Source organism: Myxozyma melibiosi, assembly GCF_037950935.1.
Source record: "Myxozyma melibiosi strain Phaff 52-87 chromosome Unknown BZA70scaffold_11, whole genome shotgun sequence".
Classification (NCBI taxonomy): domain Eukaryota; kingdom Fungi; phylum Ascomycota; class Lipomycetes; order Lipomycetales; family Lipomycetaceae; genus Myxozyma; species Myxozyma melibiosi.
This window is the reverse complement of record NW_027042925.1, coordinates 450,350-475,116: the sequence shown is the minus strand read 5'-3', so window position 1 is coordinate 475,116 and position 24,767 is coordinate 450,350. Positions and strand designations below refer to the sequence as shown.

At 51.5% G+C, this 24,767-nt stretch overlaps 9 protein-coding genes and 1 non-coding gene across 10 annotated transcripts; 2 read left to right on the top strand and 8 right to left on the bottom strand.

Annotated features, from left to right (window-relative positions):
• Positions 1-280: 280 nt before the first annotated feature.
• BZA70DRAFT_283003 (uncharacterized protein) lies at positions 281-2,179 on the bottom strand. The gene has a single exon (XM_064913376.1). The coding sequence runs from the start codon at positions 1,930-1,932 to the stop codon at positions 433-435; it is 1,500 nt and encodes a 499-aa protein (XP_064766686.1). The 5' UTR covers positions 1,933-2,179; the 3' UTR covers positions 281-432.
• Positions 2,180-2,238: 59 nt separating this feature from the next.
• On the bottom strand, positions 2,239-4,887 carry BZA70DRAFT_312300 (uncharacterized protein). Its single transcript, XM_064914982.1, has 2 exons — positions 4,616-4,887; positions 2,239-4,535 (listed from the first exon to the last, which is right to left on the bottom strand). The coding sequence occupies exons 1-2, from the start codon at positions 4,673-4,675 to the stop codon at positions 2,472-2,474; spliced, it is 2,124 nt and encodes a 707-aa protein (XP_064766685.1). The 5' UTR covers positions 4,676-4,887; the 3' UTR covers positions 2,239-2,471.
• Positions 4,888-7,427, bottom strand: BZA70DRAFT_283001 (6-phosphogluconate dehydrogenase). Its single transcript, XM_064913375.1, has 4 exons — positions 7,174-7,427; positions 6,946-6,980; positions 6,599-6,695; positions 4,888-6,534 (listed from the first exon to the last, which is right to left on the bottom strand). The coding sequence occupies exons 1-4, from the start codon at positions 7,250-7,252 to the stop codon at positions 5,213-5,215; spliced, it is 1,533 nt and encodes a 510-aa protein (XP_064766684.1). The 5' UTR covers positions 7,253-7,427; the 3' UTR covers positions 4,888-5,212.
• Positions 7,428-7,916: 489 nt separating this feature from the next.
• Positions 7,917-11,283, bottom strand: BZA70DRAFT_282992 (fungal-specific transcription factor domain-containing protein). Its single transcript, XM_064913374.1, has 3 exons — positions 10,247-11,283; positions 9,838-10,172; positions 7,917-9,770 (listed from the first exon to the last, which is right to left on the bottom strand). Exons 1-3 carry the CDS (start codon positions 11,223-11,225, stop codon positions 8,049-8,051), a joined length of 3,036 nt encoding a protein of 1,011 aa, XP_064766683.1. The 5' UTR covers positions 11,226-11,283; the 3' UTR covers positions 7,917-8,048.
• Positions 11,284-11,466: 183 nt separating this feature from the next.
• On the top strand, positions 11,467-13,432 carry BZA70DRAFT_282989 (uncharacterized protein). Its single transcript, XM_064913373.1, has one exon. It carries the CDS (start codon positions 11,639-11,641, stop codon positions 13,295-13,297), a length of 1,659 nt encoding a protein of 552 aa, XP_064766682.1. The 5' UTR covers positions 11,467-11,638; the 3' UTR covers positions 13,298-13,432.
• Position 13,433: 1 nt separating this feature from the next.
• BZA70DRAFT_296977 (uncharacterized protein) lies at positions 13,434-14,615 on the bottom strand. Its single transcript, XM_064914547.1, has 3 exons — positions 13,996-14,615; positions 13,767-13,935; positions 13,434-13,701 (listed from the first exon to the last, which is right to left on the bottom strand). Exons 1-3 carry the CDS (start codon positions 14,269-14,271, stop codon positions 13,478-13,480), a joined length of 669 nt encoding a protein of 222 aa, XP_064766681.1. The 5' UTR covers positions 14,272-14,615; the 3' UTR covers positions 13,434-13,477.
• BZA70DRAFT_t74 lies at positions 14,586-14,659 on the bottom strand. Its single transcript has one exon. It is a non-coding gene; the product is annotated as a tRNA-Val (tRNA).
• Positions 14,660-14,958: 299 nt separating this feature from the next.
• On the top strand, positions 14,959-18,610 carry BZA70DRAFT_71265 (uncharacterized protein). Its single transcript, XM_064915348.1, has 5 exons — positions 14,959-15,408; positions 15,468-15,531; positions 15,594-15,818; positions 15,896-16,185; positions 16,250-18,610. Exons 1-5 carry the CDS (start codon positions 15,169-15,171, stop codon positions 18,362-18,364), a joined length of 2,934 nt encoding a protein of 977 aa, XP_064766680.1. The 5' UTR covers positions 14,959-15,168; the 3' UTR covers positions 18,365-18,610.
• A 495-nt stretch (positions 18,611-19,105) lies between these two features.
• Positions 19,106-22,219, bottom strand: BZA70DRAFT_71285 (uncharacterized protein). The gene is made up of 3 exons (XM_064915349.1): positions 21,556-22,219; positions 20,548-21,470; positions 19,106-20,460 (listed from the first exon to the last, which is right to left on the bottom strand). The coding sequence occupies exons 1-3, from the start codon at positions 21,848-21,850 to the stop codon at positions 19,162-19,164; spliced, it is 2,517 nt and encodes an 838-aa protein (XP_064766679.1). The 5' UTR covers positions 21,851-22,219; the 3' UTR covers positions 19,106-19,161.
• BZA70DRAFT_71247 (uncharacterized protein) lies at positions 22,220-24,556 on the bottom strand. The gene has a single exon (XM_064915347.1). It carries the CDS (start codon positions 24,251-24,253, stop codon positions 22,589-22,591), a length of 1,665 nt encoding a protein of 554 aa, XP_064766678.1. The 5' UTR covers positions 24,254-24,556; the 3' UTR covers positions 22,220-22,588.
• Positions 24,557-24,767: the final 211 nt, after the last annotated feature.

Genomic DNA, 24,767 nt, shown 5'->3' with positions numbered 1-24,767 from the left:
GACATTGATCTGAGGATAACCATCAGACATTGATATGAGAATACAGAAATAATGACACAATTGACTAATCATTCCTCCAATATAAGAGAGGTCATGAGATAGTAATGGAGTGTTGTAGACAACTAATCTGGCCTGGTTTTGTAAAGTGGGTAGTCAGTAGTTAGCATTGCTGCCTTTATTCATCAGAAAGGATGTCAATGACTGTAATATTGCTAATGATCTTTTTTACTAAATTGGTGGATCTCCATGGTTATATGTAAAGCAATAACATGATCAATCTTGTGAGCTCATTGTAATTGTCTACAGCAGTCACTGTAACTCGTCTTTATTGCTTTAAAATTCAGTAATTAGTATATACATTAGATATTAACAGGCATTAAATGGTGACTCAGGTTTCATTAACTATCTAGGAGCGCATATCTGGCTACCAATTCAGTTCTGAATCTCATAAGGCCGCCACTCATTGACCCAGACATCGCGAGGCTGGCGCAGCATATTTCCAGCACGCTTGATGAACTGGCCATAACCTTGCTCTCCTACCAGACCACCTTCTTCTCTAGTCCAGACAATCTTTCCTCGCAGAATAGTATAGCGAGGCCAGTTACCCAAACTGAATCCCTCGTACGGCGTATAATCGACTCTGTGATGCAATTGCCCGTTCTCTATCGACACCTGGACTTTGTTCTTGGGGTACCAGATCACAATGTCAGCGTCATAACCGGGCGCTAAAACACCCTTGGACTCCAATCCATAGAGCTTGGAAGGGTTGGTGCACGCCACTTCGACAAACTTCTCCACTGAAATCTTGCCGTCAGTAACACCCTGATATCCAAGCGGCAGTCTGGTTTCCACGCCAGGCAAGCCATTGGGAATGGCGCTGAAACGAGCAATCTTGGTCTTCTCATCCAGTCCCAGCTTCTTACCCTTGGGGTGGTCCCAGCAGGAAGGGCAGTGGTCAGAAGACAAGGTGGTAAAGGTACCGTTTGCAATTCCCTCCCAGAGCGCGTTAATGTCGTCGACATCGTCGCGGACGGGCGGAGAGCAGACGTATTTTGCACCTTCAAAGTCAGGCTTCTTCAAGACGTCGGAGAGCAGGTACAGATACTGCGGGCAAGTCTCGGCGTGGATCGGTAGCATGCGAGTCTGAGCGGCTCGGACGTGGTCTCTGGAAGATCGGGTGGAGATATGAACAAGGAGAATGGGAGTATCCATAAGCTCAGCGATGGCGATCGCGCGGTAGGCAGCCTCGTTCTCGACAATCGGTGGTCTGCTGACGGCGTGGAAGTAAGGGTCGGTCTGGTGGCGCTCCTCGAGCTGCTTGATGATGAATTTGATCATATCCCAGTTCTCGGCGTGGATCATTGTGGTCATACCGAGTGCGCGCGTGCGTTGAAGAACACTCATGATTTGAGCATCGTTCAACTGTCTGTTGTCGTAGGACATGTACAGCTTCACGCTGGAAACGCCTTCCTCATTCCTCAATATCGGGAGCTGCTCGTCTAATACCGCGGGCGAGGGATTGGTGAGAATCAGGTGAAAGCCGTAGTCGCTGTAAGTTCCACCTTGAGACTTGGCCTTTGCATGGTAGTCCGCCACGACCTTCAGGACATCCTCGTCCCACTTCTCCTGAGCTGCAAAACAGACAACGGTAGTCGTACCACCACAGATTGCACTGCGGGTTCCGGTGTCGAATCCGTCCATTGTTACACCGCCGGCGCCCTGAGACAAGTGCACATGGGTGTCGACGCCTCCGGGGGTGACATGCGCGCCCTCCGCGTCGATGATTTTGGTGTTTGGACCAGCGAATGCAGTGAGGCCGCGGCCAATGCTGGTGATGACACCGTCCTTGACAGCAATGTCGCTGTTAGGAGGCTGTATGGTGCCGGAAGCGGTCACGACGACGCCGTTCGTGATGATGAGATCCAAATCCATGATTGACGATAATGAAGCGATTAGCTCTGATAATGGAGCTTCACGCTTGCGCTGAGGGAGAACGGCAAACTCGAAGAAAGGCCCAGATGATTGAGGAAGAGGCAAATGGTGGGCTGCGGGTGGGAAGATACGCTAGGACGCTGAGCAAGACAAGAAAGTGCACTGAGCACCTTGCTGATAGAAGGCTGTTATCGTTGGTTGGCTGGGAGTTTTCTTGCAGGGTCGGGGAAGATAAGGTTCATTAAGGTTTTCGTTCCCGGAGGCAAACCCTACGCCCCTGAAGCTGTTCTCATAGAAAGTAGTTGTAAGTTCAAGAAACATGATATTAAAGAGAAATAATCGCCACACAACAGTAAAATAATACAACAATAGTAATAGTATAAATAACAGTGCTTATAATAATACAGAAACCCCAATAAACCAAGCCAAAATATCACAAATTACCTGCAAGTTGTTACCCCGCGCTCAAAATTTTGAAAAGCCTTCCAAAACCCGCCAAAATATCCTATACAAGAAACAAAGAAAACAACAAAAGAAAATCACAGAGCTGGTAGTCTGATGTGCTCTCCACATCCTTGGCAGACAGGGAGACTCCTAAACATATTCAATTCCTTCATGCATTCGGCTGCATCCAACTCTTTCAGGATGAATCCGCCGTTTGTTTCAGACTCAGACTGCGGAGTGCTTTTCCCCATTGCCTTTAATCGACCATGAACTCTCTGGAGCTGGTTCCAGATCCACCCTCTCTCATAGGGGTCGACTAAAGTGGTATGCTCGACGCCGATCGGAAACAATAGACTCATGATTGCAGCGTTGGAATTTCGAGACAGAAAGTAAGCCATGGACCTGCATATAACGTCTGTTGCCTGCGCTCTCGTTTTTCGTTGCTCAGCAACAAAGGCGCGCAGTTGGCATGCAGGCGAGTCGAGAGAGTCTGTGATTGTCTGCTGCCCGCCAAAGTAGTCATTAAACTCATAGAACAACGATGGCGCTGCTAGTTCCTGCAGGTAGCAGATGACGATCTTTACGGAATAATACATCGTCATCAGTCTGGCGTCGTGTAGTGAGGTGTAGAAGATTGCTGGGTGGAAAAAATGAGCTCTGCTCCACTCTTCGTCGGATTGGAACTGAGGGCACCGATTCTCGACAGTGACGGGAGCGCCGGTCATGGAGTCAAACTTGAGCTGGCCGGGCGGACCTCTTCGGGTGCGAGTCGCATATTCCTGAGCGTCAACGACATACTCCCTTAACCAATCATCCATGGAACGACTTATGCCGTCAAGCTGTGCAGATAGGGTACGCAGATGTATCCAAATCTCAGGATTGCAGAACCGCTCGCGTAGACGAGGTATTCTTTGGCCACTGGGAGTAGGTAGGTCGCCAGGTTCGCTCGGGTCTTTGCTGAAGGCAAACATGAAGAGTTCGTCAAAGGCTTCTTCGTAGTTTGGTATTTCGCAAGTCAGATCGAGGAGTCGGTGGTGGATTGTCTTTTGGCTGTACTGCCACGGAACAGTTCTCCATAGGGGTTCGCTCAAAAAAGTCTTCTGGCGAGATGTGATTGCTCTGAGAGTCATCATGCCACGCATGCTCTGGAAGATGGCGAAATTAAAGCCGCTGCGGTAGGCGTAAGGACCTCTGTAACGCATGAGCTCGCTGGCGCCGTTGAGCAGATTGATCCAAGAGGTGGAGGATGAAAATTTGAAAAGCTCGTAGACGGCCAAGAGCATGCCGGCGACGATAGTGTCATCTTCTGATGACATTTCGTTGCCCTTCATGGCGCGGAACCTGTCGGGGCTGACGGAGCCGTCTTCGAGCTTCGGGAGAGCGGGCAGGGTGGAGTTTTCGGGGAGTAGAGGGCTGTAGTGTTCCAATTTTGGGATGACGGGATTTTCGCTCGAAGCCCATTCCATGATTGTTGATGAATAAGGAGGTGAGTCAGAGGCGGTAGAGCCGGTGCAGGGCGAGCTACCGGAGGAAGAGACGGACGAGCTCGAGACGGAATCGCGAGATATGAGGCCGATGACGTCTTTCTGGTGTTGCAGAGCTTGGACGTACCAGTTTGCGCCGATGAGCTCGATTTCAGAGTTGCGGAGGATGATGCCGATGTGGGAGATAAGGAGGGCGCGCGCGGCGTAGGTGGTTGTGGAGGGAGTGAGGGAGAGGGCGAACATGGGGAGAGAGGTAGCCCAGCTGAGGATGCTTTCGTCGCCATGAAAGCGACGGGGATGGCCGACGCGAGAGAACCAGTTGATGTAGAGGTTGACGCAGTAGTTGTAGAGGTCGTATTCGGGGAAGAGAGCGAGCTGGTGAGGCAGACTGGGGGGACTGGCGGAGAGAGAGGATTGCGGTGCAGACGCTATTGATTTGGGACCAGCTCCGGCGACGGGCACTGGATGCAGGCCTTCGATGATGCGTTTCCTGCGCCGCTTGTGGGCGACGGCGTCCGGGGCGGGGATGAAGGAGCCAGGCTGATCCACGTCGAGCGGTGTTCCGCTGCCACCGCTGCCGACGCGTTGCTTGCGGAAGACGGGGCCGACGACGGGGCCGCTGCATTCTCTGTTTGACTTGATGCAGCGCAGACATCTGGGGAAGGTTTCGTCGCACTGGAAGAAGGAAGAGGGAGGAGTTAGTGGGCGAGGAGGAGAGCTGACGGGGATGGGGGGTGGCCTGGGGCGGGACTGACCTTGATCTTGCGGCGCTTACAGCTGTCGCAGCCTCTGCTGCCACCCGCTACGCCAACCATTGTGCATTGACAGTAGGGAGGGTGGTGAAGAGAGGAGGAGGAGGAGGAGGAGGCGGTGGTGGTGGTGGGGTGATGGCGAGGAAGCAGAGATTGAGGAGGAGATGAGCGGAGGAAGGCAAAATGACGAAAGTAAAATCGACCCGACTTCGGCAGCCGCAGAGTTGAGAGCTGAGCAGAGTTGAGCAGAGTTGAGGGCGGTCTGGGCTGTTGTTACTGTGTCTATATTCTATATCTGTTCTATATCTATATGTAGTTATATATTATGTAGTTATATATGTAGTTATATATACACATCTATCTCTGTTCTTTAGTCACTGTTTACACCCTCGGACCCATTTACTCTTCTTGTTTATCTGATTCAGGCTCCTTTTTAATAAATCTTCGGGGATCCCGCCGAACTTTCTCTTTTAATAGAAAATAAATTTAGAATTTGACTCAACCAAAATCTCAATTTCAGCTACTACATTTTGACGGCTTCATCGCCTTAACATTAAACACTAATCACTTCTTCCTAGCACACTATTCCGGCCTAATCACTTAAGCAAGGTAGGTAGAGGCAGACACGTTGCCACCGCGGCCAGTCCAGTTGATGTGGATGTCGGTGTTGGCAGGGTACTTCTCCGAAACGAACTCGGGGAGAACGTGGAAGGTGTGCGCACCAAAGTAGTCACGCTGGGCCTGCAGCAAGTTCGCGGGCAGACGGGCAGATCTGTAGCCGTCGTAGAACGACAACGCAGTGGTGAAAGCAGGGGTGGGAATTCCCCACAACACAGCCTTCGACACAATCTGGCGCCACGAGTCCTGGGCCTTGGTGATCGCAGACTTGAAGAAGTCGTCAAACAGCAGGTTCTCGAGCTCGGGGTTCTTGCGGTAAGCACGGGTGATCTCGCCCAAGAAAACAGAGCGGATAATGCAGCCACCTCTCCACATAAGAGCAATAGCCGGGTTGTTGAGCGTCCAGCCGTACTCCTTACCAGCCTCTCTGATCAACATGAAGCCCTGAGCGTACGAAATAATCTTGGACGCATACAGAGCCTGCTCGAGCTGGTCAACAAACTCCTGCTTGTCACCAGAGAACGCGGGAGTAGGTCCGGGAAGAACCTTCGAGGCAGCAACACGCTCCTCCTTGATCGCAGACAAGCAGCGAGCAAACACAGCCTCTCCGATAAGAGTGACAGGCATACCGAGGTCAAGCGCGTTGATGGCAGTCCACTTTCCAGTTCCCTTCTGGCCGGCTCTGTCCATAATCTTCTCAACAAGAGGAGTTCCGTCCTCATCGTTGAAGTAAAGAATATCACGGGTGATCTCAATCAAGAAAGAGTCAAGAACACCAGTGTTCCACTTGGCGAAAACATCTCCAATCTCCTTGTCGGTGAAACCAGCACCGCGCTTAAGGATATCGTACGCCTCGCAAATCAACTGCATGTCACCGTACTCAATACCGTTGTGGACCATCTTCACAAAGTGGCCAGCGCCCTCGTCTCCAACCCAGTCGCAGCACGGCTCACCGTCAGTCTTGGCGGCAATGTCCTGGAAAATGTTCTTGATAGCCGGCCACGCCTTCTCGTTTCCACCGGGCATCAAACTGGGGCCGTAGCGGGCACCCTCCTCACCACCAGACACACCAGAGCCAACAAAGAGAAGTCCCTTCTCGGCCAACTCCTTGGTGCGGCGGTTGGAGTCGGGGAAGTGAGAGTTACCACCATCAATGATAATGTCACCGGGCTCCATGTGGGGGATCAAGAGGTCAATGAAGTCATCAACAGCCTTGCCGGCCTTGACGAGAAGGATAACACGACGGGGCTTCTTGAGCTTGGCGCAGAGCTCCTCAATGGAGTGGGCACCAATGATGCTCTTGCCTGAATAGTTGTGTTAGTCAATTGTGTTTCTCTACTCTGTAGATAAATAAAGAAAAGTACACACCCTTGGCCTCGTTCTCGAGGAAGTGGTCGACCTTCGAGACGGTACGGTTGAAGGCAACAACAGTGTAGCCGTGATCAGCAGCGTTGAGGATCAGGTTCTACAAACATTGTTAGAAAAGAGTCCATGGAGATAACAGCGAGAGCGTCGAGGTCGCCCTGGGCCCCGGGGAATAACTACTAGGGTTAGTCCCGATTAGGACTAGCACGGGTGAGCTTAACAATGCTTCTGACCTCCTCCAGACCATCTGGCCCGGAGAAAGAGCCCAGGCAATTGAACCAGCACGACCTTGACGAGTGTTTCTCGAACTGCAACGGAAAGAAAACAGCAAAAGGAAAATGGATACATACCTGGCCCATGACGGCCAAGCCGATAAGACCGATATCTGAGCGAAAGGGAAAGAGGAAAACGTTAGATTACCATACCAAGGCTCAATCAACTGAATGAGAGCGGAAAAGAAAGTATTCGACAAGCGTAGACGCGGTCCAGTCCATTGACTGCAGGCAACTGCATTGCAATTGCAATTGAGGGCAGCCAAAGACGCGAGGAAAAGGAAAGCTATGATAGACAGAACATACCACCACTGGGTTCAGAAGTGTGCATCAGTCCGCCAGCAATGCCAGCAAGACGAGCACTCCAAACGTTAGCAATCTTCATTATTATAAAAAGAGAACTCAATTGCTTCTGCTTGAATCTCTGGCAGAGAAAACAGCCTGACCGGAAGAACGCGGGATAAGGAAGAAGCCACCCCGCATCACCTCGCAATCGACAGGAAGCAGAAAAGAAGAAGAAACAAGGAAGAGACGTACGTAGGAGCAGACATTGCGGATGGTAGAGCAAGGAAGAATGGATGGAGGAAGTGTGTGGGTAGAGGAAGAGAGGATGGAGAAGAAGAAGGAAACAAGAGCGGGAAGAGAGTGGACGGACCGGAGAGCACCGAAGTATTTATCATCGCGCCTCCACGGACCAGGTCACGTGTCTTTCCTGCAGCCAAACACGGCCGCTCCTTTCATGTTGCTCTTCCGCTGGATTTCGCGGTTTGTTACTGTGTTGAAGTTGTTTGTTTGTGTTCTGATTCTTTTTATTCTTCAATTGTCTTCTATTCACACCTCCAAAACCAAGTCTGGAGCAGCATCGCCGACCAGCACTCAGAGAGCCGGTGGGGGCCAGGACTGGGTGCGGCTTGACGGGCCTGTGTCTTCCGCTGCTCGAAAGCCGGGTCCTGGATGCCATAATGCCGTCCCCCACTTGGATTAATCTGACGATAAATCCATATCTGGCCTTGTTATAGCATCAATTATCGCCGTTATTGCTGCTTATAGTGGTCTTCATCTAAAAGTACATTATTAAGCTATTAAAACATCATCTGTTCGTAACTCATCAACACCACCCCTCCCCTCCCTCTCCTCCCCTCTCATCGTCCTCATCATCGTCATTATTATTATTGCTGCTATCAGCTACTCGTCGACACAAACTCCCCCTCAAACAACATCCCGCTGACCTCCTCAAACGCTTGCAGTCCTTCACTATTCGTACCTGTCTCTTCCCCCGCAATCACAGACGAAAACGGCAATGCCACTCCATTCACCCCATCGTCCACGCTGCTCGCTGGGCTAGTCCAAAACTCACTCCCGGTGTTTCCTGCTCCCATATCCAACCCCGGTTCGAGCTTCAACCCCGTGATTTGCGAATGTGTCCGATGCATCCCGCTCAGCGAAAGCTGCTCTGGCGTCTTTGCATTCAATTGCGACAGCATAGGCGACGAATCATTCACATACTTCATGTCTTTCGTCATCCCAACTGTCGCATTAGATTCCTGCACATTCTGCTGTTGCTGCTTTTGCTGTTGGTTTTGCAGCTCTGATGGTTCATTTTGCTGTGGCTGCTGCTGCTGCTGTTGCTGCTGCTGTTTCTGTAGTATCTGTTGCTGATGTTGTTGCGGCTGTTGTTGCTGCTGCTGTTGTTGTTGTTGCGGCTGCTGGGATATCCGAGGCTGTTGAGCAGCAGCCCAAGTCGGCGGCACCGCCGCAAATATAGACCACACCGTCTTCTCTAACCGTAGCAACGCATACTCAAACATCCATGCTGCCCGAGAATGCACCCGAAGATGCCACTGGAAGCCTTCCCTATAGTCCTTATACACCTTGGCCTCATCGTCCGAAATCGACGTCACCTCCAAAAGCGAAATGAACTGTCCAATCTCAACTATACAGTCCCTTGACGAATGAATCCAGAACGCCTCCAAATATTCCGCCGATAGCGACCGCACAAAGTTAACCGCCGCATTCGCTCGGTCATTCGCCGCAGTCCTAAACTGCGTCACAACAACATTATCCTGGCATCCTTCAAGCGCCCGCAGTATCGCCCGATGAAGCGCAATCTCAACCGTGTAGTACGCCAGATGAAGATACCCCGTCGTACAAAGTCGCTTGCTCGTCATATTCGAAGGCTTCATATACAAGCAATCCGACAGACCCGCATGCCACTGTCTCAGCATCAGCTGCAAAGGCTTCGCCAAATCAAACACAACCTGCGGTGCTCGTATCTCGTGCTTGTACTTGGTGTACTCTGCGAAAAAGAACGTCTGCAGGATCTCTGATAATATAAACGTCAGCTTTGATATCTCAATCAAAAGCTCCGCTCCATTATCCACTCCCGACGCAGCTGACAGCTCGGCACAAAAATCATCCAGATCAAGCATAGGCACTACCCAATTCTTGTCATCAATGTACGACGGCCGTCCATGACATAACGCCGCCCATCTATCCTGCACATAGAGCGCCCACGCGACCCGTCGCCGTTGAGGAATCTCCCATGATGGGATATGCCAACGACTGCAGTCCAAGTGCAGCCCAAGTGCTTGTGCAACTCCTACCAATTGCGCAGTAAAAGCTGAAACCTGCGTCTTACCCAAGTTAAAGCCTCCGTATACTGACACTGGCTTTCGCTGTAGTAGCAGTAAACCAGCCTGCACTGTCGACAATCGCGCCCTGTGAAGATGTCGCTGGATAGCCGTAAACGAAATCGAGTCGAGCTTGACCGAGTCTGGCTGCGCGTCCACATGCGATAGTTCATGATCGTACGCCCACCAGTTCAGTGCTAGTGAGTACACTGCGGCCAATAATGGAGGTGAAATCAACTTTGGCGATGTCTTGTATTGCGACAAAAAGTAAGTCTATCCAGGATCTGTTAGTCATTGATCTTGACAACTCCATCCATACTTGAATAGAAAAAAAACTAACCTTATGGATGATGGGATAAGAAGGATGGACTATTCGAAAGTACAGCGCAACCAACTTGGGTCCATATGGCTCGACAATGCTCTCGATCTCGTCAACCAGCTTATGATCCTCGCTCAGCTCCTGATCCGTTGTCATCAGAAATATAGCATCGTTCGAAACCGGACGGAGGTAATTCGATTTTGAGATCTGTAACCTGGCTCCAGCGGCAATCGACAGTCGATGAACAAATTGGTATTCGTGGTCTAGTAGATTAGGACCCACAAGTTCGGAATAAGCTGTTTCGTTCATGCCCAGTGAGCTCGCATTCGAGATAGGGTCCATTATATCTGAGCCTTCTACAAAGACGAGTAAATGAGCACATTATCTTTCCATAAAACATCAAGGACACAGTCATAAAGAGTCAACATACGTTCATCTGTGGGGTCACCTTCATTCTCAGCATTTGGTCTATCAATTCGTAAACGCTTCGCCGCCGGTAAATCTCCCAGCCTATCATCAGGTCGTCGCTCGTCCGAATCTGGTCGTAGTCTATCGCCAGAGTATTCGTCGAGACGATGCTGCTGCATCAAAAGCGAGGGTTCGAGTGAAGAATGGTGCATAGCTTGAGTCGCTGGCTGATACTGTGTCTGCTGTAAAGTCTGAAACTGAGGGTGAGGTGCTTGTCCGTGACTTAGAGCATTAGACTGGGTGAGAGAAGGTGATTGCTGGTGAAGGTGTGGGGGGTCCAGCATCTGGATCTGAGACGCCTGCGACTGCTGCTGTAAAGCAGAATCTGGCGAGGGCGTCGAGTTCACAGCTTTCTTTGGCGGTTTCTGAGCTACTTTGGCGGTCGTAGTTATGCTGGTGCTGCTGCCGGTCGCAGAGCTTGTGGGGGGTGGCCGGCGACGGATGGGGGGCTCGAGCACAAAAGTGCAGACCTCGTCGTGAGAAATGCACATTGTGCAGACAGCAGCGCCTTCTTGCCTCAGACAGCGGGTCTTGCGTTTCCGACAGCCATCGCACGGTCGTTCTCTGCGGTTGCGGGTGTAGAACGGCCGGTCGATGTTGCCAGATAGTTGTTGCTGCTGCTGCTGCTGTTGCTGCTGCTGCTGTTGGGGATGGCTGGACGTCGACGAGGCAGAAGAAGCAGCGGTAGTGATCGGTGCAGGCGCTGACAGCGGCGCTGAAGGGTGCGCAGAGACAAGCAGAGCGGAAGGGTCGATAGAGGCGGCCGAAGGCACAGCAGCACCGGCGGCGGACGGGGAAGTGGAGGTGGGGTGCTGGGCGAAGATGGGGTTGTTCTGATTGTTCGCGGGCGGCGAGGACGTGGAGGCCGCCTGCGCAGACGCCGAGGCCGAGGCAGCGTCGCTGTCCGGAGAGCCTTTGACGGACTGCTGTTGGTCCTGCATTCGGCCTTTCGAGCAGGCGGGGGCTGGTGAAGGAGGAGTGGCCGGTAGACAGCTGAGCTGTTCAGTGGGTTGATCATCGTCCGTCATTATTTGCCATTTAGGTTGTCGGATCCCGTCAGCAGCGGGTTTCGTGTATTTGTAAGCAAGAGGGTCCGGTGTATGTAAGCAGCCAGGGGCAGGTACCGGTGCAGCTTTTGCGTGCCTGGCTCGGTGCTTCCTCTCCTCCTCCTCAGCTCCCTCTTCCTCGATCCGGATCTGATAGTCGCCCCTTCACTCCCTTTCCTCGCCCGCCGCCCGCTTCCTCTGTTTTGCTGTGGTCTCTGCTTTGCCGGGGCGCACAATTCTTTCTCTTTTCTTGGTAGGAGACCTCCCGCTTCCGCCAATTCCTCCCAATCGCTGCTGCATCCGTCTCGATGGACAAGCCGAGCGCCAAATCGCTCCCGCCCGGCGTGCAGGCGGTCTACCGCTACGCCCGCTCCTTCAGACTCTTCCATAGTCCGCGAGCGATGCGTATTGCCTCCGTTCTTTCTGGCTTCGTCGTACTTTTTCTCTTTTTTGGCCTCCTGCCTTACTCCGGCACGCATGTGACCCGTGATAGGGTGCTGCCTGGCGACCTCGATCCGCCCTTCCTGCAGACCTCTTCCCGCCGCTGTCCCGCCCACGTCGGTGCTCACCCTCGCCGCGTGCTTTCCTCGGTCTCAAACCCTTTCATGACCGCCATGCGCATCAATTTTAATCTTGTCGGCCGTTCGGCGTCCTCCAGCAAGGAGACCTCGAGCTCGCGCTTCAACCCAAGCATCCTGCCGCTGCCCTACAAGTCCAGCTATCCGTACATCGGCTTCACCAGCCAGGAAAAAGGAAACGTCTACGAGCTTTACTCTTGCTTCCTCACCAGAGGCCAGAAGGCGGTCTCCAAGCAAGTGGGCCTGCAGTGTGCCACCGAGCCTGTCAAGATCGTCATCCAGACTCCAGAATCTGGCGAGTGCCGTGAGCATATCTTCCTCGGCCTCCGATCTGGCCCTCAAACCCCCAGAGTCTTCTTTTCTCCCGAGGGCGCCCCATTACTCACATACTCGGCCAACTCGGTCGAGGGCTGCATCGGTGTCTGGATGGTCGATCTTCGCGCCGTCTACCCGTCGCTCACTGAGTACTTCCCCAATCCCAAAATCGAATATATCGACCCGGTCGAGCTCCGCCGCCCCGAGCCCAAGCGAGAGATGGAACAGAACTGGTCTCTCATGTTCATCGCAAACAAAACTTTCATCCAGCAGGACCTCTACCCTCGCACATTCTCCTCGATCGGCTGGCAGACTCGCAACCTGGCGCCGCGCTCTTTCAAGTGCTTGAACGCTCTCGTGGAGAAAAAAGAGTCTACCGTCTTGCGACAAGCCACAAACACTTTGAGACTTTCTCTCTGTGAGTTCCCTTGCACCCCCACAGAGGACAACACAGTCTTGATCTCAATCATTCATGTCAAGTATCAAGAGGGTTACCGCCCATACTACGAGCGACGAGTTCTGATGACCAAAGCGACCTTCCCCTTCGATGTCATCGGAGTCTCCCCGCCATTGATCTATGCCGGTGTTGATGAGCAGGCGCTCCTGTACACCACCACTATTGCCTACGACTCTCGGCAGGCGCCCCGCAAGGATCGCGAGAAGGTCTATGATATGAACCTCGAGAAGTATATGGTTAGGACCGCTGTTTCAATGCCCTCGCCCGAGTCCGAAGATGAATCTGAATCGGCTGAGGATGAGAAGTCAGAGTCTCAGAAGTCGTCTACTGAGAAGAAAGAAGAGAAAGAGAAGAAAGACAAGCGATCGCTTGGTAAGCGTTTGGAGGAGAAGAAGCTGAAACAGTTACTCTCGATTCAGCAGGCGAACCGAGATCAGACAAAGGTGTTTGAAAATTGGGAAGATGATCCGCAGCTAAAAGGTCTCGAGAGCGACTACTATCACGGATACCTGAACGACGTGGTTTTGATCAATTTTGGCATTGATGACAGAGAGTCCGCGGTCTTAGATGTGCGTGCCTCGGACTTGGTTGAGTGTGTCAAGAAGTGCTTACAGTAAGTGGCCGGAGTTATGTTTTTTTAATCCTGTGTATGTATATCTTGCCTTTTGCGCATCATAATAGTCGCCAAACTCCTTGTACTTCATTATTCGTGTATATGTTCAATAATATTGCAAAGCCTACTATTTGTAAATTCCTCATTATCTTACAATCTGTTCATTTCTCAATAATCGTACATCTCAGCTGCCAGGCGTCTGCTCGGCCTGCTCTTTCTTTTTCCGATCAATCGCGACAATCTTCTCTAGTAACGTAGCCTTGCGATTTCGCGTCTTTTGCGCATTCGACCAGTCGATTCCTGACAACCGACCTTGGCTGTTGATCACCTTTTCGGCTTCTTCTCGTCTAACGAGTTGGCCCAGATGCAATTTGATTTGTTGTCGGGTTGTAGCTATCAGCTCTGCATCTGTATTCAAGAGTGGTTAGTATTTCGTCACTCGACAGGAAAGCATAGATATGATTTTGATCTACCTTGGCTAAACAGCATGTTTGTCCCCACCAGATCCTCCCATTCGCCTTCATAGACCCTAGATCCGAGAGAAATGAGTGGACGCGGGGTGTGTAGTCCAACTATTTGAAAATCAGACGTACTGTCCAGCGATTGAGGAGCCATAGTAAGATCAAGTGGAATATATAATTCCTATAAAAGAGCTGGTTAGAATTTATGCCTGTCAAGATATCATAGTGAGTAGTTCCTTACCACTTCGTCGTCGTCACCACCTGTCGTCGCTTCACGACCGGTCGCGTCGACCATCGACGTCTCATCGAGCACATAAGTATCTTCCTCCTCATCATCATCTTCTTCTTCCTCCTCCTCTTCTTCGTCTTCCTCCTCTTCCCCCTCCTCCTCTTCATCATCGTCCTCCTCTTCCTCTATTATATCTTCCATTTCCTCGTCCTTGCTATCGTCATCGTTGCTATACTTTCGATCAATTTCCCCGTGCTCATCATCCTCTGATCCAACTTCGCCGACCATTGCTATGCTCTAGCTCTCCTGAGATCTTCTGCGAGTAAGCTTGAGTTCCTTTGGCCCTTCTTCTGTATGTGCGGGCAGCTCAAATATACTTGTCGCTTTCTGTAGTTGATCTGATCTTATCGATTGCGAAGCTGTTCGTAGTTCATCTGAATTCACGCGTCAAAACCACCAAAACAGCTCGGTTGTAAACGCGCTGTGACTGGATCTTTCTCAAGAATAAAATGCCCAACTTGATGCCATCAATTGTACCCTTAATAAAAAAGAATCTTCAAGATAGACAAGATCAGGTTTTGCAAAAAATAACAAAAAAATAATGATTCGACCCAGGATCGAACTGGGGACGTTCTGCGTGTTAAGCAGATGCCATAACCGACTAGACCATCGAACCATCATTGAAGATTTTGGGTGCTTTTGCCCGTCATCACTAATTAATTGTTCACATTTTTGCTGAGTTTGGGACTTATATGTGGAGAACTTTACCGTTTATGCAGACATTCTTTCTCAATCTCACATACTATATACACTACCGGAATCAACTCAGAAAGAATCAAAGACAGATCAGTCTTGGTGTTTTTTCTTTGCAATAAATGTAAATAATAATTTAAAGGACTCTGGTCCGTGTAGACGCGCATGGTGCTTGTAAAGGTTGGCATCTGTAGGTTCTCAGGGATGTTTAGGCTGAGCCCTAAAGATATTCTCGAGAGTTTGACTAAACTAGCATCGGCCACACCTCGAATACCCCAAGCTGTACACAGGTCCACGCAAGTATCTCGTCAGCTAAACCTCCCGCTGACTGCTCTCTAATTCGATTTCGATTCTTTGAAGCTGCGAAAAGCTTTTGCTCAGCTATAGTCGCTGCTTTGACTGAAACTTCTGGGAAATTGTGTGAACAGCAAGATGGAGTCTCAAGATCAATACAGAAACGGTGATTCAGCCGAAGCATCGTATGATTCCAAGGATGCTGAGTTCACCGATGCGCCATATGCATCACAGGCAAATGTTATTGATATTCCGCTGCGTGATGACCAGGAGGTTGTCACGTTGAATCTGGATGAGGATTTGCCGGATGACCCAACTGAGCTTTGCGATCTCCTTGAGAACGAGGAGGCCGGAAGACAGTTTTGGCTGGCGATTGGAGTAAGTGGTGGGACTCGTATGTGATTTCAATGGACGATACTAAGTATCTTGATGATTAGACCGCGTACAGTCGATTTGGAAAGATCGATGAAGCGATAGAGGTTATCCAGCGTGGATTGAAAGGTGAGTTCCATCGTGAATTGACGGCATCTTCACCGAGCCTATGACTAACTGTCGTTCTCCAGCTCCCAGCATTGTTCGTGCTCCGCAGGAAGAACGCGTGCCATTCAATGCTTGTTTGGCCTGGTTATATTTCAAGCAGTTGCGAGAGGCGCCAAAGACGGTCACTTCGAAAGTTTTGCTAGCATCTCAACCCCATACGAAGGATCACTATCAGATGCTTGCTACGAAAGAGCTAAACAAAACTGTCGAGGCTTACCCTACATGGAGTGTCAATCTTTTGGGGCGTGGTATGTCGTAATCTTGAGAATCTGAAGTTTACTTGCCACTTTCAAGTTGGATTATTTTGCTAATGAAACGATTACAGGAATTTTGACCCTTCTGAGAACTTCAGGAAAGGATGCTGTTGACGCTTCGAACAAGTACTTTGAGGCTACTTTGAAAAGTTCAGGATCCGAAAATCTGATGGCCTTCTTTGGACGAGCTCGTTATCTCTATGCTAAGGAGAACTATAAAGGAGCTCTCAAGATCTATCAGCAGATTCTGATGTATCGGCAGGATATCAGACCTGATCCCCGCATTGGAATCGGTTTGTGTTTCTGGCAGTTGGGATTCAAGGACGAGGCAAAGATCGCGTGGGAGAGGTCACTTGAACTGGTAAGTTATTAAGAGTGATAAACTGTGTCTGGTCTAGGAATTTCTCTAACTGTTGATTGTGAAGGACCCGAATAACCCGAATACTAATATTCTGATGGGCCTCTTCTATCAGGACAGAGCTTTCCAAAACGTCACCAGCCCTGAGTTTGTGGACTTATACGGCACATCGTTACAATATACACAAAAAGCCTTCAAGAACGGCTCACAGAAACTTGCTATCGCCGGTGTTGAGTTAGCGCGCTACCTGTTTTCTAAGAAGACCGAAATGGAAAAGGTGATCAAGCTTTGCGAGAAAGTGATTGATTATGCCGAAGTTCCGGCGATCACCTCAGATGCCTATTTCTGGATGGGTAGAGCTTATCACGATCTTGGGAAATACCAAGAGGCAATGTCCTCTTTCCAGAAGGCGCGGGTTGCAAAACCTGACAACGTTCTGGCAAAGATCGGAATGGGTCAGATTCAGATCATCAACAATGATTTGACTGAGGCAAAACTCACATTCGAGAAAATTATCCAGGAGCACCCCAAGTGCGCAGAAGGCTTACTTATCCTCGGCTACCTGTACGCTCGTGACCACGTTCAGCACGCATCTGTTGTTGGTTCAATAAATCGTAACGATGCAAAGTTGGCGGCGAGTGAGAAGGCGAAGGCGCGGATATTGCTGGAGCGCTATCTGAACCTGGTTGAATCTCGGCCCGGTATCTCAGATACTGAGATTGATGTCCACATTACTCTCAGTATGCTCTACGAGAGCGAGAACATTAATCAGGCCATCACGTCCTTGGAGCATGCGATGGCTCTGCAGCGACAAATTACTGAAGGTGGAATAGTTGACCCGAGACTTCTGAATAATATGGGAGTCTTGCGGTACCACAAGGGATCGTACGAAGAGGCTCGTGAGCTTTTCCAGTCGGGTCTCAGTCAAATAACAAGCGAAGAATTCAAGGCGGAGAACCGCGAGTCGTTGCTAGTGACTATGACTTACAACTTGGCGCGTCTGGAGGAGCAGACTGGAAATGTCGAAGAGGCAAAGACTCTGTATCAGGAGATTGACGAGCGCATGTCGGGATATGTCGATGCCCGGATCAGACTATGCTATCTTGCGATTGCAGAGGCCGAAGAGACTCAGAACAAGTCGATCCTAGAAGAGGCGGTGGCTATGATGCAACAGCTGATTGAGTCGGAAGTCGGTAACCTTGAAGTACGCGCGCTTCATGGCTGGTATCTGCACCAGTACCAGCGCAAGAGGCCAGTGGCGAAGTCTATTAATGAAGACACAGAGTTCCGACATCACAGACATACGCTACAGAACTACGACAAGCACGACGTCTACTCTCTTACGGCAATGGGTAATGTCCATCTCACCATTGCTCGCGAGATGAGACCATCCAACGAGGCAGAGGCCGAGAAGAGACGAAAGATGTATGAGAAGGCTGTTGAGTTTTTCGACAAGAGTTTGCAGCTCGATGGACAAAACGCGTATGCTGCACAGGGAATTGCAATTGCTCTTGCTGAAGATCGCAAGTTCAATAAGGCGGTTGGTATTTTTGGAAAGATTCGAGAGACATTGAAGGATGTCTCTGCATACATCAACCTGGGACATTGTTTGACAGAATTGAAAAACTATGCGCGTGCGATTGAGTGTTACGAGACTGCTCTCGAGCAGTTCCAGGGAGGCAAAAGTATTCAGACCATGATGTGTTTGGGTCGAGTTTGGCTGCAGCGGGGAATCAACGAGCTAAGTATTGAGAGTGTCGAGAACGCTATCAAATACACAGAGCGTGCTCTGGCCCTGTCGCCGTCTAATCTTGCGCTGAAGTTCAATATAGCTTTCTGCCATTTCCAGTTGGCTGAAGTGCTGCGACGAGTGAATATTAATGACCGTAAAGTGTCTGCGATTGAAACGGCAATCGAGGGTCTAGAGAGAGCTATCACGATTCTGACCGAGCTCGCTGGAGAGAAAAATCCTCCTTATCCGGCGGCGGAGATCCAGCAGCGTGCGACTATGGGTCAGAACACAACCCGCAGACAGCTCGAGCGACTGTTGAATGAGCAGAAAGAGTATGAGGAAAAGTCCGAGGCCAAGTTGGAAGCCGCCAGAAAAGCGAGAGAGAAAGGAAATTCAAACGGCCAGGTGTCTTCATCGATTTCTGCTGCGAGTGTTGACACTATGGCGTAGATCAGAGATGTGCGGTGAATACTTACACCACAAGGTCTGTTTTTGCCAACGTTGATGTTTCCTATCTGTATCTAGATGCATGACTAGTAGTTTTTGATTTTGTGTTGATTTTGTCCATGTATAATATTGCTTGGCTATGCGATAAAACGGTTATGACAATTGTATTACTATCTAAAAAATTCCATATAACTAATCAAATCTACAGTTCTCTTTTTGATACATTTTGTTTTTTTTCGTAGCGTGCGCTCGAGTTGTACCGTTGTCGCGATTCAAAGTTCGACGATTTTAGTTTGGGTTAAGGAGCAGTTAACATTCACTAAGTTACGCGAAAAAATCGAACGGTTTCAAAGGAATATTTGTACACAGCTTCAACTAGATTTATAAACTTCACACTATCAGGATAGAATAAATAAATAAACAAAATAACAGACAAAGGGAAATCATTTTGGGCTAATACACAGCGCGTTACTCTCGATTTCCGCTCACAGACTATGAATAGCCAGCAGGCTCAATCCAGACTGACAAAAACGACAGTAAAACACACAAAGAAAGAAAAAAACAGAAGACCGAGTCCAATCCTAAGTTGCTGCTCCCTCCAGCAATCCTTCATACAATACATATTATTCAATCGAAATCAAAATTTATCAAACTCAAATTATAAGCACGCGTACAAGAGAAGAAAATAGAAAAATAAATTGAGAAAATTAGTACTCCAAACTAGAACACAAGATCATCCGCATCACTAAATATAGATGATTCACACAACGAGAACACGAAACAATGACTGGCATTGATTACTAGGTGCTGGCAGCCTTAGCATCCTCAACAGCATTTGCCAGAATCTCACCGAATCTGCCGAGAGCATGATGGGTAGTCTTGGTCTCATCAACCTTAGTGGTCTCATCAATAGAACCATCGACCGTTTCACCAGTAGCAACAGAGTCCGAGATAGCACCATCAGTAGACTCTTCGACATCTCCAACGGACGATGCGGGCTTGGAAGCCTCGGTCTCAACAGGCTCGACCTTTGTCTCAGCAACGTCCTCAACAGCGGCGGTCGAGTCAGTGGTTTCGACCGCAGGCACCACAGGCACAATAGTCTCCTTCTCGGCAGTTTCAGTCTCCACAGGGGCGGTCTCGGCAGGAGTGATGCTGGTAGCAACATCTTCTGATTCGCTCACGAGCTCAGTAGGCTCAGACTCGGAAACCTTACCGCCGGCAACACCATTCACGAGAGCCGTAGTGGAAGCCGCCGCATCACTCTCAAGAGAGGCAGTGAGAAGCTCATATGTCGGAGCAGTCTCTCCCTCTTTGGCGCTAGATTCAACAGTGGTGACTTCTGACGAGGGCACGCGAACAGCCGCAGCAGTCTCGACAGTGGCCTCGTCGAGGTCAGACTCGGAGACCGAGGTTGCGTCAACCTCCTTGTCCACAACAGCGTCCTCGGTCGAATCAGCAACGGTCTCACCCTCGACCGCAGTAGATTCGACAGCAGCAGACTCGGTAGCAGACTCAGTGGTCTCAGCCGCGCCTAATGTGGAGGAGGTGGTCGCTTCCTCAGCCGCAGCCTTCGCAGCGGCAACCGCGGAAGCCACGGCAGCTGCGGCGGTCGCAGGATCAGCTTCCTCAGCAGTTTCCTTTGCGATTTCTGAAGTCTCACCTTCAACAGCAGTGACCTCGCCTTCGGTAGCGGTAGTCACAGCAGTCTCACCGACGGCCTCAACTTCTCGAGACTCGGTAGCAGCATCAGCAACCGCGCCCTCGGCGACTTCGGCAGTCTCCTCACCGGCAGCAGCGGTAGTAGCAGCAGCAGCAGTAGCAGCGGCGGCAGCCTCAGCTTCGGCCTTGTCAGCAGCAACCTTCGCGACCCTCTCTTCTTCGATTCGAGCGGCCTCAGCAGCGGCAGCAGCCTTTTGTTCACGCTCAGCGGCCTTGGCCTCTTCTTTGAGACGACGCTCTTCAGCCTTGGCTTCTTCCTTGAGACGTCTCTGCTCGGCCTTTTCAGCGTCGCGAATGCGCTTCTGCTCAGCCTTCTCAACATCGCGGACGCGCTTCTGCTCGGCCTTCTCCTCATCACGGATGCGCTTCTCCTCGGCCTTTTTGGCCCGCTCTTCAGCACGCTGCTCGTTACGGATGCGCTTCTCTTCAGCCTTTTCTTCTTGATGGATGCGCTTCTCCTCGGCCTTCTCGGCTTTAATGCGCTCGCGCTCTTGTCGGGCAAGCTCATCCTTCTCGCGCTGCTCGAGGGCCTTTTCGTGAAGTTCATCGAGAACAGGCTGCACATGTCGCTGAGCAATGGCGTGGACTTCCTCGGGAGACATGATGAGGCCACCGCCGAGATCGACCTTGCCGACGTTGGCAGAGTACTTGCCGGTGATGTTCTGCTCGGCGTGGGCCATAGCGGCGGCGGTGAACTCCTTGTTGCCCCATATTGTGGTCTCACGGATGTTCTTATCGATTGCGCCTAGGCTGGAGTTGACGTTGCGCAGAGCAGCGGAAACAAGGACCTCATGCTTGTGGGCAAACTCGGCCTGCTCCTTTTCGCGGGCCGCACGCACGCGCTCGAGACGAGCCTGGTGCTCGAGGAGAACACGCTTGGAGGCAGTGGCAGCACCGGTAGTGGCGGAGACGGCGTCGGCGTGCGTAGAGCGAGAGGGAACGAGCGACGGAGCAGCGACACCAATCTGAGCAATGCGAGCGGCAGCGGCCTTGCGGGCAGCGTCCTCGAGAGTAGCGACGTTGGGAGCGGGAGTCTCACGGTGGCCGACGGGAAGGGCGTAGTGGCCGGTTGCCGGGGCGGGCTTCTGGGGAGGAGCAGGAGGGTTCTCAAAGATGGACTTTGCCGCTCGCTGGGAGTAGAGCGAGGGCGAGCGCTGTTGTGGGGCCCCAGAGCCGGTGGCCGAGGTGATGGTGAAGCGGCGGTCCTTCTGGAGGGCCTGGGCGAGGCGGGCAGATTCAGCGGGGTCAGGCCGCCAGAACTCTTCGTACTGCGGGCCGGAAGCGTGCGAGCGGGCGGCCGCGTGGGAGGCGTGGGCGTGGAGAGGCGGCGGGGTGTAGATGGGCTTGACTTGGATGGGGGAGTCTGTAGCGAGGGTGGCCGCGGTGTCTGGGAGATGAAGAGAGTTAGTGTGTGCTGCAGAGAAGAAGAGAGAGGAAGAGAGAGGAAGAAAGATGGAGTAGGAAGGACTCACTTGACTTTGAGAGATCGATACCGACGGAGGGGTGTGACGGCAGTTCGTGGGCCTTTGCGTAGCGCATAGGGCGGTTTGCGAGGGCCGATGGGGGCTGGGCCATGGAGGATTGGCGTCGTGTGGTGGAAGCGGAGGAGGTCATGCTCGCGGTGCGGTACTGGGAGGGTCCGTTTTTGAGGATGCTCTTTGGCTTTGAGGAGGTTGAGGAGGTGGATGAGCGGGGGGTTGCAGCGCTGGGGTCGACGAGATCGTCGGTGAAGGTTGCCCTGCGGGAGGAGGTGTCTGATGCGAGCATGGTTATGATGAAAAAGAGAGAGCGGTAGAGATAGGGATATAGGGAGAGGGAGGGTGGTGAAGAAGGAGAGGAGGTGGTGAAGAGAAGAGGAGGAGGAGCGTGGTAGAAAGCAGCGAAGTTCAAAGTCGACGAACGGCGGCGCCGACAAAACGAAAAACGTCATGGCCGCGCCACAGTTCAGCACATCTGTGGCACAGCCGTGCAGGGCACTGGGTGGCGGTGCAGATCGGCGCCGCGCACTCGCACAGGGTTACGTCATTGTGCGTCGTCCATTGTGCGATCTTTGTGATGTTGCTTTTGTCCTGTTTTCTGTTCTGTTGCGATTAAGTGCTGGATTGATGTTGTTTGCTGTTTGCTGTCTTTTGCTGTCTGTCTCTCGCTGCGTCTCTCGTCGTCCTCGTCGTCCTCCGCGCGGGTCGTCGACGGGAGTAAACACTGAGCTGAAGGCTCTGGCGCTAGGCCAGTTCCGTCGCTGCCTTCCTTCGCAATGAAACCCTAATCGCCAATCGCAATCTAAAACTCTGCTTTGATTATTGTAAACAAACACTTTGGATCTCCCTCGAACCTCTGTCTGTTCTAGAGCTTCTGCTGAGGCACCCCTGCAGTAGCGCATGAAGAGATAGAGAACATGTTTTGATTAGTGGTCGTTGACTCACCGCCTTCCTCCTCTCTCTCTCTCTCCCACTCCTATCCCTCTCTCTCTCTCCTCCCTCTCTCTTCCCTCTCTCTCCTTCCCCTCTAACTCGTTATCACACCCTGCTTCTCCATCCTCTCCACCGCCTTCCGGCTTACGTCCGGGCACGAGCCCACCACAACCCTTCGCAATCTGCCGTCTCCCTGAGCCAGTGTCCGTAGTCCGTGATCTGTTACACTCGTCCCCGACAAATCCACCTCCTCCAACCGTCCAAGCTCCGCCAGCGCAACCAGGTCCCCGTCGCTCACCGAGCTGTTCTTGCTCACATTCAACCGCCGTAGTCCTGGGCACGTCTCCACAATCTGCTCCATCAGCTCTGACCAATGCTTGCCAAACTCTAGTCGCATACACGACTGCAGCTCCAGCGTCTGCAGTCGCTCGCCATCGCATAGCGTCAATATGTTTATCAGCGCAGAGTTCGTCAGCACCGCGCCCGATGCAGACAGGTCCAGCACTTCCAATCCTTTATACATACTCTCTACGCCCGGCAGCCCGGCCGTCTGTCGTGCTTCCGTAGCTGCATCCACGTCGGCCCCGTTCAGCACACTGTTTGACAAATCAACCGCCCCGAACCCGGCTCCCCGCAAAATCAGCTTGCGACACTTTGGCGACACAAACGGCATAATCCACGTCTTTGTGTACGAAAGGTCCAGTACCCGCAAGTTTGCTGCCCGTCGTAGGTCCATTCGATGCACGTAATCTCGCCGGTCGGGATACCTGCTCGGCCGCACATTCACGCCGCAGCAAGACAGCACCTCGAGCTTCGGCATCCACTCTGGTATAATATCCAGGCAGTCCTGGTCAATCTCCTGCTCCTTAGTCGTATTGTAGTTACTGTTGTTGCTGTAATCCCCAATCCTAAACTCGAGTAGCTCTGGGAACGCCGCAAACTCATCCACCAGCGCTCCACCTTCCAGCCAATGCGGCACGTTCAGCCTACTTCTGGCATCGTAATCTGACCAGCACTGCAGAATCTGCAGATTAGGCAATAGTGGTTCCTTGCGTTTCGTGCGAATGAACGCAATCAGCATCGGCAATGCGTGCGCTGATATATGTAGCTCCTGTAACCGATACAGCGGCGTGATCTGATTTATCCCGCTATCGTTCCATTGCCGTATCACAAAATACAGATTGTCAATCGCCAGTCCTGTCAGGCAACTTAGCTCCGCAGTCATTGACCCTATCAGATCCGTCCGCTTCTGCTGTTGGCCATACCGACGATATCCAGTCTGATCCTCTTCCTCCTCTGACGACGACGACGACGACGTCGACGTTGACGAGTCGTCCGTCCACAGCCAGTACTTCTTTGCCTTCAAAGCGTTCGTCAATGAGTTGTACGACCTTTCTGAGAGTGTCTGATGCAGGAATATCATCGCCCGTAGCGTACTGTAGTGTACGTTCTTGGTCGAGTGACACGGGAACAGCACCGACGTCGTCATCCCCCTCGAGTTGTGGATATACCGCAACAGCAACTGCGGCGTCACTCGGTCCAGATCATACTGGCGAAAGTCAAGATATGCATACGCCGCCGGATTGTAGTTGACAAAGTCCGACACCGCCGTGTTCCATGTGCGACTCACCAGTCGCAGCGACTGCACCGCCGGGAACGAGACCGCGGTGAGCACGAGGTCAAAGACTTCTGGTGGCAGACATTTCTGGGGATCGCGTCGTTTCTCGGCGTCGACTGCCTGACTGCTGCTGCTGCTCATCGTTATTTCTCTTGATTTCTTGCAAAGCTATTCCGGTCGCGCCTAATCAGCATCGCAGACTGCTCTCAGCGCTGCCTGCCACTCGTTGCGATCTGTCCAGCCAATTCAGAGCTCTGTAAGTTCTCTTCTACCAAGTCCAATTAACAAATCAGCCGCTGCTCATCACAGCACCGCTCGTGTCTGCCGGAATGCTCGAAAGATCCAATCTGCGCGACGATGGTCTGGCCCCTCACGGCTAAGTCGATGACTTATCTACGAGCCCCTCGCTGGAGGGCTCACCTTACATCAGATAAATGAATTAGATAACGATGCTCCGTCCACAGCAGGCGCTGTATTTTACTGTATCCATGGATTTGTCTATAAAAGTACTTTCTTACAACTAATAAACCACTCGCGAGTTCTCGCATCAATTGGAGCTCCGGTCAGCTCCTCCCCGCAGCAACCGCAGCCATCGCTCGACCCCGGATTACTCTAAAACTCCCAGCAGCCCAGCCAAATCCAGTCACGTGCATAG